Below are 14,478 nucleotides of genomic sequence, written 5' to 3' on the forward strand. Positions count from 1 at the left end.
TCTATGATTCTAAGGATCAGCTAGTAGGTGATATGAAAGACCTCCACCTAACAAACTGGAGAGCTGCTGCCATTCTGGGCAGACAATATTGACCTTCAGGGCTTTTTTTTTTTTTTTTTGCACAGGAACGCAGTATTATCCATTGGATCAAGCCACGCGTAAAACAGGTATTTTGGTGGAGACACAAAAACCTGAAATGTATATATTTTTTATTTCTTTTCCCCTAACCCCCTTCCCTTCCTAAACCCCCTCCTGAATGAAACTCAATCAAACCAGAAGGTTTTTTTTTCTTTTTTTTTTCCCTGTTGCATTTTTAAAATTTAAATCAAGGGAGAACGGGAAAGAAAACAAAGGGCGAAGTAAAAAAAGAACCCGAGAGGATGACGGGAGCTGACGAGAAGCGGCCGAAGCCGTCCTTTCTCTCCCACCCCTTTGTGGCGTCAAACCCAGGGCGGCCTCCTTGCGCGCGGCGGAACCAAAGTTCAGCGGGAAGCCGTTCCCAGCCGGACGCTTGATGGCGCCGTCCCCCTTCCCTTCCCCGCTGGGCGGGGGGGGGGGACCCTCCTCGCGGCCGGCGCTTCCGGCCTGCCCGCCTTCCTTCCTTCCTTCCGCCATTTTAGCCCGTCTCTCGCGGCGCGGCCTCCTCCTGCCGCCTCGCGCTCGCCGCCTCCATCATGTCCAAGCGCCACCGCCTCGACCTGGGCGACGACTACGCCTCCAGCAAGAAGCGGCTCGCCTCCGACGGGTAAGGAAGGAGAAGCCCCGAGGCGGGGGGAGGAGAGGACGGCGCCTCGCTCCTCATTGGCTTTGCTCCCTTCCGCTGCCGCTTTTGTCTCGGCCCAGGCTGAGGGGCCCTCGGGTCGCTGCGGAGGCCTTTCCCCCGCCTTCCCTCCGCCCGCCTCTTTGTTGGGGGCTCCCGCTTCCCCCCGCGGCTGCCCCCAACAAGCTGATACTGGAAGCTTTTGAGGCATTTGTGGATGAGGGTCCCGGGAATAGGGAGAAGGAGGAGGAGGCCGTCCAGTGATCTCGCAAAAGACAGTGCCGACCTTTTTAGCCATGGATAAAGTTGCAGATTCACTGAACCGTGTAGACTCGACCTTGGGGTCTTTGCAGACCTCAGATTCAGCAGGGGCTCACAGTTTGCTGTAGCGGTTAAGTGTGCAGACTCTTATCTGAGAGTTCCACCTCCTTGTCCATGGAATAGCAGGTGCAGCTGCATAACAATCTTTGGATGAGCCCCACCACCTATTTTTCTACAAATGGGCTTTTCAGATTTATTAGACAAATGGTACCCTATCCTTGAGCAAGATTGGCAGGTTTCTTCTTTCTAGGCGATATATATCAAGCCACCGATACCATAGTATAATGTTATATGTATAAGATTTTTCATATTATATCTATTTTACCTTTGCGATTGTTAGGGTAGGAAATTTTGTAGCTGTACATTCTAAACCGATAGTTAACAAAAATATTTTTTTTAATTTATATGCGCAATGGTTATATGTAAACTAAGGGAGATTCCCACCCAAATCAACCATTTGTGTATCGTTTCTGGCTGTATTTTTATCCTGTAAATTGCAAGGGGGAAAAAAAGAAAATATCATTTAAAACTTTAAGCATCTAAATTGAGTATAAGATCAAGGATAGGCTTTTTAAAAACCGCCCACATTACTTTAAACGGTAACTGTGTGTGGCACAAATGGGTAGTTTGGCTGGAACAGATTGATACAGAATTCTGTTATCTGGGAGGAAGATGGGCTTGGCTTTTGTTTTTTTTGTTTTAGTATGTCATCAAAGATAGACTTTTTAAAAAAGAGATCCTGTCAATACTTCGTTTCTTCCCTAAGCGGATAAACCCATCCCACTCAGTTTGATTATTGCCCAACAGCGAAAATATGCGAGGAATAATATTCATTGAGACATGCATACTAGTGGAGTAAAGGCATATGCAGGAGAAAACCCAGCCTCTTGGTGTTTGGGGCTCAGGAAATCGCTGTTCCTGGTTCTGGCATTTGATTGTCTTTTTGAGGGATCTATTTAAAGCCTTGTCCACATTCTGTTTCTCCGCTTTTCTAGTCTTGATAACACCATAGTAGAAACCGTGTTGTGGTGTAAGTTTCTGTGGGCTAGAGTCCATTCAGGTTGGAAGGTAGGAATACTGAAGTGGGTAAGAAGATGTACCTTGAGTATCAGTATTTAATTTTTTAAACATATAGACCAGGAAGTCAAACACTTTAAACAGTAAACATGTGTGTGTGTGCCACAAATGGGTAGCTTGACTGGAACAGACTGATACAGAATCCTGTTTGGTGAGCCAGTTTGGTGTAGCGGTTAAGTGTGCAGACTCTTATCTGGGAGAACTGGGTTTGATTCCCCACTCCTCCACTTGCACCTGCTAGCATGGCCTTGGGTCAGCCATAGCTCTGGCAGAGGTTGTCCTTGAAAGGGCAGCTGCTGTGAGAGCCCTCTCCAGCCCCACCCACCTCACAGGGTGTCTGTTGTGGGGGAGGAAGGTAAAGGAGATTGTGAGCCGCTCTGAGACTCTTTGGAGTGGAGGGAGGGATATAAATCCAATATCTTCTATCTTCTTATCTGGAAGAAAGATGGGCTTGTTATTGTTGTTATTATTTTTGGCTGTTCAGTGTAAAAATGCTTTTAACACTTTGCTGAATGCTAAATACTAAAAGCGCTTCAAGTATACTGCCCTGTAAAGTAGGGGGCTCAAGGGTGCCTTGCCAAAACCACCTTGTGAATCCACATCAGAGATGGACTTTGAACTGGGAACTTCTCAGTCTCTTTGTTATTATGCTGCACAAGCTTCCCTGTCTATAGTAAAAATTGCTGAAAGAGTTACGGTGGCAAGTATAGCTGGCTTCACTGAAGTTAAAAGCAAAATCAGATGGCAGGCCTGTGGCGCCTTGAAGGCTAACAATTTATTCCAGCATGAGCTTTTGTGAGCCAGTGCAAAGTTCACCAGGTTCATCGAGTGCATGTCCATAGCAGATAGATTTATACTGTTATGTTGACTGTAAACTTGTTTCCTAGGAATATACACTCTCTACGTTTGATGACATGAGATCTGACTCACAAAACTCTTGCTGGAATGATTTTGCTTCAGTAGGCTAGCATAGCTTCTGGATTTATTGTCAAATAGAAATAATCCACAGAATACCTAAAGGGCAATGGAAAAAGCAATTTAATTGTAATTTTAAAATAAGCCATAAGCAACTGTTGTCAACTTCCTTAATAAACCTGCTCCAGAAGACAGAGCAGGACAGCCTGTTTGAAAGTACAAGAGGCAGAAAGTATCTTCAGCAGAACGTGACAAGGGAGTTGGGGCAGTGGCCCTTGGTGGGCTACGATCATCTGCTTGGTGTGCAGAAGGTCCCAAGTTCAATCCCTGGCATTTCAAATTAAAAGAATCAGATATTAAGTGATGTGAAAGACCTTCACCTGAAACCTTGGAGAGCTGCTTCTAGTCTGAGTCCTCCCCGCCCCGTGCAAGCACCAGTCGTTTCCGACTCCGGGGTGACGTTGCTTTCACAACGTTTCCACGGCAGACTTTTAAACGGGGCGGTTTGCCACTGCCTTCCCCAGTCATCTACGCTTTCCCCCCCAGCAAGCTAGGGACTCATTTGACCGACCTCGGAAGGGTGGAAGGCTGAGTCAACCTCGTCTGAGTAGACAGTACTAAATTATTTATTGTATGGCAGCGTGTGTAGCGTATGTAGGAGATCCTAAGATTGTCTGGCAGCTGAAAGTTCTAGCTCCTTTGGTGTTATGCACCACTAGATGGCGAGCCTAGACTTTTAAAAGGCAAGAGATGTTTCAGAAGTGGTTTGCCATTGCCTGCCTCTGGATCGTGCCCCTGGCATTCCTTGGAGGTTGCCCGTCGAAAAACAAGCCAGGTACTGGCCCTGCTTAGCTTCCACTAGCTGACGAGATCAGGCTAGCTTGAGCTATCCAGGACAAGGTAGTAGACAGTCCTGACCTTTATGGACCAATGGTCTGATTCAGTATAAGACAACTTTACGTGTTCATAAGTTTCTCTGTTTTTCTTTTGGTATGTTGGAGGGTTTGGAACTGCTCAAGATGTACTCAGTTTTTGTGTTTGTACCGAGAGGGGCCACTGAATCTTGTAGAATTCACTGCAAAGTCATTTAAATCAATCTGCATTGATCAGCGTAACGTACACTTCTTCAGAAGCAGGTCCCATTGAAGCTGGCAAGGTTTACTGAGCCTATTGTACATTTTTAATGTCTCTTGTTTCCATCTTGCCTTTTGCCCCTTGCAGAATTCAAAGTACTCTAAGTAGGGTTCCAGAATGTCTCCTGTTCAGGCACAGTCCACATATTTATCTATTGGGTGTGGTGGTTAAGTGCCAGAGAGAGCCAGCTTGGTGTAGTGGTGAAGTGTGCGGACTCTTATGTGGGAGAACAGTTTGATTCCCCACTCCTCCACTTGCATCTGCTGGAATGGCCTTGGGTCAGCCAGAGTTCTCACAGGAGTTATCAAGAGGGGGTTAGATAAAAATGTGGAGCAGAGGTCCATCAGTGGCTATTAGCCACAGTGTGTGTGTGTATAAATTTTTGGCCACTGTGTGCCACAGAGTGTTGGACTGGATGGGCCATTGGCCTGATCCAACATGGCTTCTCTTATGTGACACAGAGTGTTGGACTGGAGGGGCCACTGGCCTGATCCAACATGGCTTCTCTTATGTTCTTATGGGACACAGAGTGTTGGACCGGATGGGCCATTGGTCTGATCTTATATGGCTTCTCTTATGTTCTTACGTGACGCAGAGTGTTGGATTGGATGGGCCATTGGTCTAATCTAACATGGCTTCTCTTATGTTCTTATGTGACACAGAGTGTTGGACTGGATGGGCCATTGGCCTGATCCAACGTGGCTTCTCTTATGTTCTTATGTGACACAGAGTGTTGGATTGGATGGGCCATTGGTCTAATCTAACATGGCTTCTCTTATGTTCTTATGTGACACAGAGTGTTGGACTGGATGGGCCATTGGCCTGATCCAACATGGCTTCTCTTATGTTCTTATGGCAGCTGCTGTGAGAGCTCTCTCAGTCCCACCTACCTCACAGGGTGTCTGTTGAGGGGTGGGGGGAAGGTAAAGGAGATTGTGACCGCTCTGAGATTCATAGTATAGGGCGGGATATAAATCCAATATCATCTTATTATTATTATTATTATTTAATTACTTCATTTGTACACCACTTTTGTGCACAGTGGGGTCCAGTGTTCCTCTAAGCTGAGTTAGTGTGAGCTAGCTCACACCTTTTTGGACCTCCCTCAGCTCACACATTTTGTCATAACTCAGGAAGGATGGCCCCAGAGCTAACTAATTTCTGCAGCAGCCAAATCGCTTGCTCACCACTTTATTGCCGGCATCTCACAAAGTAGAATTTTTGCTCACAAGACTCCACAACTTAGAGGGAGCATTGGTGGGGAGCCGGAGCAATAAGACCCATACCTGTTTAGCATCAGCATTGCATTCAGTGCCTTGTAAACAAACATGTGATTGTCCCTCTCTGGGCTTATTTTGAATTTTTATCTGTTTGGAAATAAAACTGTGACTGCCCTTGGGAATAACACCTGTTGAATTCACTGGGAATAGAAGCAGAGTAGACATTAAGAAGCATGAGCACCCTTTCCAAGATGCGCAGCCCTCTACATTTAGTGGGGCTTTTCAGAAAGCTTGGCTTGGCTTGCTGAGCTCATTCACTTCATTTCCAAGTTAGATTGTAGCCATCAGGAGTCTTTTTCAGCATTCTTTAACATTTTCTCAGACTTTTTACACAGATAAACCTTGTTGCAGAAAGTATTTGGTTCATTTCAAAAGAAAATGCTTCGTAGGAAAGGGAATTTTTTTGTGTGTACCCCCAAATTTCGCAGTGTATCCGTGAGAAAAATTGGGGGAAAGATGTCTGAGAAAAAGGATGTTTTCCAGTTGCTTCTGTGTTATTTTTCTTCCCTATGGACCTTCACATCTCTAACTGTGCTTCATACTAAACGTGCCTGCCTTCCCCAGAGGCAGGTGGCACAGGTGTTGCGCAGCCTGTTAAGAGAGCCTGGCAGTGATAGCAGGCGGTTGCTTGTCTGAGAAAGAGGGTGTCAGGCTCTGCTTGAAGATTTCGCCCTGTGCCACCTGCACAATCTTGCCAAATGGTGACAGACATCCATTGTTTTGTTATTGGGTGGAGCTGGGACTGCATGAAGCTACACAGCATTCGTTGGCAAAGGGTTTCTGCTAGAGTGGCTAGGTCTTCAGCTATAGCAGGATAACTCCCATCCCCAGACTTTGTTGCTCCTGGAACTGCTAGGTAGACAAGCGTGAGCAAACTCTGGAGGGAAACTGGTTGTGTGCCATCACTATGACATGACTTCTGGTGCAGATCTGCAAGTGATATCACTGCTTTGTAGTTATGCTGTAGGACAGGGATGTCAAACATGCCGCCCCGGGGCCGAATCAGGCCCTCGGAGGGCTCCTATCAGGCCCCTGAGCAACTGGCTGTCATCTGCTTCCTTCTTCTCTCTTGCTTCCTTCTTCATCACAGCTTGCTTTGCAAGGCTTGCCCAATCACACAGGAGCTACAGAGCAAAACCTTTATCTTCTCCATTGGCTGAGGATCCTCTCTTGGGGAGGAAGGGGGGGGGAGGGAGGCAGAGATTGCTTTGCCAGGCTCTCTCAATCGCACAGCAGAGCTACTGAGCCTAGTCTCTCTTCCTTCTATTGACTGAGGCTCCTCCCTCTCCTGGTCCCCTGGGGAAGGAAGGAAAGAGCCAGAGCTTCCTTTGCCCAGTTCCCTGGACCCCATGGAAGAGATACAAAGAAAGCACCTTTCAGACAAATGAGTGCTAATTTTTTAAGCACGTTTTGTTTCCGTTGCGTTTGTGTCCTTTATAAAGTTTATATCTCTGCTACCTAATCGTAAATAGGTACACATAAGGCCCGGCCCGACAAGGTCTCATTTATGTCAGATCTGGCCCTCATAACAAATGAGTTCGACACCCCTGCTCTAGGATTCACCTGAAACTTGTTGATCCTGCCCCTCAGCTCCCCCCCCCCCCCTAGTTTCTGCAAAGGTTGGGTGAAGAAGTTTGGCGGTGGGGGAGAGCAAGGGCAGAAGCTCTCTAGAGAGATTTGCAAGAAACAGGATTACAATCCTTAAATGAATGGTGAGTGCATGTGTCAAAGTTGCTCCGGGAGGGTTGAGAATGATGGAATAAAAAGAGGGCAGCTGCCACTTATGTAAGTACATTACTACATTATAGACTGAAAAAAAATTTGAGTTCATCCAAAAAGGAGGCAATCAGTTGATCGATATCCCAGTCCAAATTATTACTGTGCAGTAATAAAGCCCGGCTCAACATTAGGAAGAACTTCCTGCCAGTTAGAGCGGTTCCTCAGTGGAACAGGCTTCCTCGGGAGGTGGTGGGCTCTCTCTCCTTGGAGGTTTTGAAACGGGCTAGATGGCCATCTGACAGCAATGAAGATCCTGTGGATTTAGGGGGAGGTGTTTGTGAGTTTCCTGCATTGTGCAGGGGGTTGGACTAGATGATCCTAGAGGTCCCTTCCAACTCTATGATTTTGCTGTTATGTGCCTTTCCAATGTGAATAAATACCAAGGTGAATTTCTGTTGCGTGCTGCTGTGTCACACCTTGCAGTAGAAGAAGATGATATTGGATTTATACTCCGCCTTCCACTCCAAATCTCAGAGTCTCAGAGCGGCTCACAACCTCCTTTATTTCCCCCACCACCACCACAACAGACACCTTGTGAGGTAGGTGGGGTTGAGAGAGCTCTCAAAGAAACTGCCATTTCAAGGACAGTTCTGTGAGAGCTATGGCTGACCCAAGGCCATTCCAGCAGCTGCAAGGGAGACTCAAACCTGGTTCTCCCGGATAACAGTCCACGCACTTAACCACTACACCAAACTGTGGATGGTGTCTGTGCGGTAGGACTGCTGTACAAAAAGAATGTCCTGAATTTGCTTATTTTGGTGGCACAAGCTGTGGTTTAATATTCGCGCAACAGTGAGTGATATATTTCAAGGATGTAATCAAGCTTGCTAACTTGAAGGGTTTAAATAACGGGATGAAATGGGCAAATAGCGAAATAAGTTTTGAAACCAGTATAGTCCCAGCACTTTCAAAATGGAACTTTAACCGTTCGCTCCTTTGGCCCAGTTTTAGTTTCTTTGGCCCGGTTACCATTTTCTTCCGCCTCCCAAACAATGTAGTCCTCTGTGTGTGTGTGTGTGTGTAATTAGATGCATTGTCCTGGATGTTCTTGGTTAATGGAGTTAATACCAGATGATGTTTCTTTTGTGGGTTGTGAATTACAGTGGTGCATGGTTGGTTTGTAGCAGTGACATTACCATTGTTTTGGTTGACTTTTTAAAGAAAAGGTTCAGTTTCTGGGCTGTGTCATCTTTTGCCACTATTATGCGCCTTTCTCTGCTCCGTTTGCTTGCTGTTGATCATACCTTCACAGCCTGGTTATTTACTGGGGGGGCTTCAGATCCTTATAAGCGGGAACTTCTTTGCATAAAGTTCCACACACCCCTAATATAGCTAATCCTCCAAGACCTTCCAGGGCTCTTCAGGGCCTGCTGTAAGCTCTTGGAGTATTGGCTACATCAGGGAGGTGTGGCCTAATATGCAAAGGAGTTCCAACTACAAAAAAGCCTTGCTTATAAGTCTGCATGGCCTATGCTTAAAGAATTAGATACCACCACACAGACAGAACAGGAAATAGGTGACAAAAATGTAAGTGGCTCCTTTTGAAAAGTCTGGAATTAAGGGTTTGTTCCAGGCCTGAAATTTTTGAAGGTTATTGGTGTACACACTGTTGTTAACATATTCCTGTTAGGATCATTAACATATTCCTGTTAGGAGATCACAGCACTGGGGTATCAGCAGATCTCTGGTAGCATTAAAAGTGGTTTGGCGAGCAAGTTGTCCACATTTTTATCCTCCTAATCGAAGAGGCGTTCAGTTTATGCACTGTTTCCGCTACACGATAGCGCACTGTGCCTTTCAGAAATCCTTTGCCTTAGTACGTGTGGGATAAGCAGAGTTACATCCTTCTAAGCCAGGGCTGGCCGGACTGTGGCTTGAGAGCCACGTGTGGCTCTTTCCCACATTTGATGTGGCTCTTGAAGTCCCCATCGCCCTGTCAGCTGGCTTAGAGAAGGCATTTCTCTCTGTAAATCACTTTGCCAAGCCAGCCAGTGGCTTGGAGAATGCATTTAAAGTTAAAGTTGTTTTCTTTCCGCCTCTCTCCCCACCTCCTCATCTATTTGCTTCCCTCCTTCCATCCATGTCTTGCTGCTCTCAGACATCTGACATTTATTCTGGGAACATAAGAGAAACCGTGTTGGATCAGGCCAATGGCCCATCCAGTCCAACACCCTGTGTCACATAAGAGAAGCCATGTTGGACCAGGCCAATTGGCATTCAGTCCAGCACTCCGTGTCACATAAGAACATAAGAGAAGCCATGTTGGACCAGGCCAATTGGCATTCAGTCCAGCACTCCGTGTCACATAAGAACATAAGAGAAGCCATGTTGGATCAGGCCAATGGCCCATCCAGTCCAACACTCTGTATCACACAGTGGCCAAAAACCCCGAGTGCCATCAGGAGGTCCATCAGTGGGGCCAGGACACACAGAAATGAAAAATAAACTGTTGTCCCTCCAAAGCTCCAAGAATACAGAGCATCACTTGCCCCAGACAGAGAGTTCCAAGAATACGATGTGGCTCTTATGTTAAGCAAGTTTGGCCACCCCTGTTCTAAGCCCATGGACTCCACTGGACTTAGAAGGGTTGTTGGTTAATACTGTAAGAACTGTCCTTGTATGTTACATGGATAAAGTTGGTGAGTTTATACTGTGTTAGATAAAGTCAGTGAGTTTATACTGTGTTAGAAGGTCATTGATAGAACTCTTGAAGGGCTTCCAATAGAACAGCTCAGCACTTGGAAAGTTGTAATGGATTTATCTGCTGCAGTTTCTTAGAAGCTTGTACTCTTCCTCTCTGAACACAGCGCGAAACCAGACACCACACAAAACTATTTTCTTGTGCCATGTTTTCTCCCGTCTTTCCTGGAATTTAGGATTCCTTTGTTGTGACGCCATCAAATTGTGCGTTTGCCCTGTTCTCTCTCAATACCATTGGTTGAGGTAGAGTTGGGATATGCAGCGGGAGCCCGAACACAAACACATTTTTTAGTTTTACAACTGCTCCTGGATCCCTTAAGAGCACAGAGCAAAAGCACATTTGTGGCCTGAGCGGAGTGGCTGGATTATATTCCTTGATGGTGGGTAGGTTCTAAAGAGCCAGTCTGGTGTAGTGGTTAAGTGCATGGATTCTTATCTGGGAGAACCAGGTTTGATTCCCTACTCCTCCACTTCCATCTGCTGGAATGGCCTTGGGTCAGCCATAGCTCTTGCAGAGCTTGCCCTTGAAAGGGCAGCTAATGTGAGAGCTCTCTCAGCCCTACCTACCTCACAGGGTGTTTGTTGTGGGGGAGGAAGATAAAGGAGACCGTGAGCCGCTCTGAGACTTAAGAGTGAAAGGCGGGATATAAATCCAATATAATCTTCGTCTAAATTTAGTTGGTGGAAAATGCTGCCATGTCACAGCCAACCTGTGGCAACCCTCAGAACAAAGGTCCTAACAAATACATAGCCCTCAGTCTGTGTTATAGTGCCTTCACATGTTCTTGACCAGCACAAGAAGCAACTTTTGTACAAAAGCTCACAGTGCCCAGCCATTTCATGTTTCCCTCTGGGTCTTAGGCTCAAAGCACTTGCCATGAGATTTCTGTAATGAATGTCAATGAATCAAAAGTAGGTTTGCAACTTACAGATATGCATCTGAACAACACCTGAACAGCATACTCGATTGTTACAGCACAGACCCTGTCTCCAGATTTTGATTTTGGATCTCTTAAGAGCACAGAGCAAAAGCACATTTGTGGCCTGATCAGAATGGCTCTGCTCCTTGATGGTGGGCAGGTTCTAAATTGAGCTGGTGGAAGATGCTGCCAAGTCACAGCCAACCTATGGCAACGCCATAAAGTTTCCAAGGCAAGGGACGTTCAAGTTTGCCATTGTCTGGTTCAGTGTTGTCATGATCCTGGATTTCCTTGATGGTCTCCCAAGTGTTAACCAGGACTTACCTTGCTCAGCTTCTGAGATCTGACGACATCAGGCTAGCCTGGGTCATCGTTGTCAAGGCAAGAGGGGCACAGAAGTGGTTTGTCATAGCCTGCCTCGGCATAGTGACCTTGGATTTCCTTGGTGGTTTCCCTTTCCCGTCCGAGTACTGGCCAGGGCTGACCCTGCTTATAGCTCTCAGCTGACGAGATCAATCTAACCTGGGCCATCTGTGTCAGGGCCTAAATTTAGTCACATCGGCTTTTATGACTTTTAGCATGGGCACGACTAGGCAGTGATTTGTGCCGCTGATGCTTGCAGTTACAGCAAGTGGCTGGTAGAAGAAGCTTCGCTGTACCGCTGAGCCGCCCAAACGCTGCAGGTCCCTTGGCCAAGCAGCCCTTGCTGCTGCCTCTGCTGTCAATTGATAACCTCACACAGGCACCCCACGGCTTGTGAAGAGCCACATTTCCAGTTACCATCAACTGGAAAAGCCCCGTGACTATGCCTTATCTGCTACCGCATCAAGCTCAGACATATGGGGAGGGACGGTGGCTCAGTGGTAGAGCGTCTGCTTGGGAAGCAGAAGGTCCCAGGTTCAATCCCTGGCATCTCCAAAAAAAGGGTCCAGACAAATAGGTGTGAAAAACCTCAGCTTGAGACCCTGGAGAGCCGCTGCCAGTCTGAGAAGACAATACTGACTTTGATGGACCAAAGGTCTGATTCAGTATAAGGCAGCTTCATATGTTCCTAAAGTTTAGGATATAAATGTATATATGGCCGGAAAGGAAAGGTCCCCTGTGCAAGCACCAGTCGTTTCCGACGCTGGGGTGACGTTGCTTTCATGATGTTTCCACGGCAGATCTTTTACAGGGTGGTTTGCCATTGCCTTCCCCGGTCATCTACACTTTCTCCCCAGCAAGCCGGGTACTCATTTTGCCGGCCTCGGAAGGATGGAAGGCTGAGTCAACCTGGAGCCGGCTACCTGAAAACCCAGCTTCTGCCGGGATGGAACTCAGGTCGTGAGCAGAGCTTAGGACTGCAGTACTGCAGCTTTAACACTCTGTGCCATGGGGCTCTTACGACCAGAAAAGCAAGATACAAATTATGTAAATAAATACTTTTTAAACTACCAGATTCTGAACTCGTAAGAACATAAGCGAAGCCATGTTGGATCAGGCCAATGGCTCATCCAGTCCAACACTCTGTGTCACACACTGGCCAAAAAAACCAGGCCAATAAAAGGAGATCCATCAGAGGGGCCAGGACAGTTGACGCCCTCCCACTGTTGTCCCCCTCCCCCCCCCCAAGCACAAGTATACAGAGCATCACTGTCCCAGACAGAGAGTTCCAACAACACACTATGGCTAATAGCCACTGATGGACATCTGCTGCATATGTTTATCCAATCTCCTCTTGAAGTTGTAAACTTGTAGAGTTGTCTCTCCCCACCACGGCTGAACCTTATCCAGCCCTTGGGTGTTTGGAGTTGAGGGGAGAAGCTTCTTTCTCTGTCTTCAGAATGGGGGACAGCAGCTCAGGTGAGAGGAGGAGAGCAAGCTGGAGGAGGAGGAGTTGAGTCACACCAGTATGGTTAGCTTTGCTCTGTTTCTGGGTTGCTGCCATGGTGGCTCCACTTCTCTGTGATCAATTTGCTTTCTGCCTGGCAGCCACCCACATGATAGGATGAGAGCGCAGGGGCTGCGGGGAAGGGAGGGTGTTTGTGGAAGGAGCATGTAGAACAGATGGGGCACTTGCTTCCTAGCACAAGACCTAAACCTCAGAAAGGCTTGTCCTCTGGTGTCTGCAACAACAGCTGTTTCAAGGTGAGAACCAGCTGCCAGACACAAATACTAGTGGGCAATACACTCACTCACTTTCCTGGGGCCTGTTGGACAGCGGTGCTCAGAAGAGCGGTCAGTGGCATGTCAGAGAGCCACATGCAGCTTCTGAGCCCAGTGAGCATCACTGCCCTAACGAAGTAAAAAAGTAAGCTGCCCCATCTGTGCAGTGGAATTGTTGGCCTCGTGCAGGCCTTTTTTTGTAGCAGGAACTACTTTGCATGTGAGACCACCCCCCCCCCCCCCGATGTAGCCGATCCTCCTAGAACTTACAGTAGGCCCTGTACTAAGAGCCCTGTAAGTTCCAGGAGAATTGGCTACATCAGGCGTGCGTGGCCTAATAATTGTAATTTAATTTAATTTGCTATTTATACCCCGCCCTATCCCGCAAGGCGGGCTCGGGGAGGCTTACAGCATTAAAACATTGCAGTAACAATAAATAAAACTTATCCAGTTAAACGCAACAAATTTAAAATATCTCATAAAACATAGTACATAAAATAGAGCGTCATAACTCCCAACAATAATACAGCCAAAGGCCATAGTTCAGCAGCTGGTAATATGCAAAGGAGTTCCTGCTGCAAAAAAAAGCCTTGTGTAACATCTGATGTTATTTGTTCATGATTGCACAATAAGTGATCATGTGACAGAAATTAATTGGCAGGCGTGCCAATCTTATGTGTGCCATACTTGTTTGATGGAATACGTGATATAGAAAATTTGGAACCTTGGTCTTGGATCTTCTGCCTCTCAAATAGAACTGCTTTGCATGAGCAGTGGCTTTCCTGCTTGCCCTTTCCTGCTGTAGTCTTCTGTGTCCCCTCCCAAATTGTACTTGCGTAGATCAGTGAACTCCCTGTAACATCAAGGGGGGGGGGTCAGAGTGTAGGGTTCTCTGAGACTTGAGAATCAATTAAATTCTCTCTCCCCCTCTGCTGTGAGCACAAGTACTTACCATGAGCAGAAAGGGCATAGCAACTATTTAAATCAAGTTTCTAGATTTTTTTGTAAACATTGATGATTTAAATCAGATTATTATTATTATTATTATTAGTTCACTTACCTGTAAGTTGAACAGGAGTTTCTCACTGGAAACATCAGTAATGGCAGGCAAGCTTGTCTGAAATATGAGACCACAAGTGATGGCCCCCTGAATATAAGAAGACGACCGCACGTTTATACCCTGCCCTTCTCTCTGAATCAGAGTCTCAGAGCAGTTTACAATCTCCTATATCTTCTCCCCCCACAACAGACACCCTGTGAGGCGGGTGGGACTGAGAAGGCTATCACAGCAGCCGCCCTTTCAAGGACAACTCCTACGAAAGCTATGGCTGACCCAAGGCCATGCCAGCAGCTGTAAGCGGAGGAGTGGGGAACCAAACCCGGCTCTCCCAGATAAAGAGTCTGCACACTTAACCACTACACCAAACTGGCTGTCCGGTATATGGGT

The 14,478-nt window shown here is 46.8% G+C and overlaps 1 protein-coding gene across 1 annotated transcript in view; it reads left to right on the top strand.

Moving 5' to 3' along the window:
• Positions 1-601: 601 nt before the first annotated feature.
• The window catches only part of DHX15 (DEAH-box helicase 15), a 76,113-nt gene continuing 62,236 nt past the window's right edge, over positions 602-14,478 (top strand). The window contains exon 1 of the mRNA XM_060246219.1: positions 602-745. Within this exon, the coding sequence (XP_060102202.1) occupies positions 675-745 (71 nt within the window). The 5' untranslated portion in view covers positions 602-674. The remainder of the gene's footprint in view (positions 746-14,478) is intronic.

This window comes from Heteronotia binoei, chromosome 9 (assembly GCF_032191835.1).
Source record: "Heteronotia binoei isolate CCM8104 ecotype False Entrance Well chromosome 9, APGP_CSIRO_Hbin_v1, whole genome shotgun sequence".
NCBI lineage: Eukaryota > Metazoa > Chordata > Lepidosauria > Squamata > Gekkonidae > Heteronotia > Heteronotia binoei.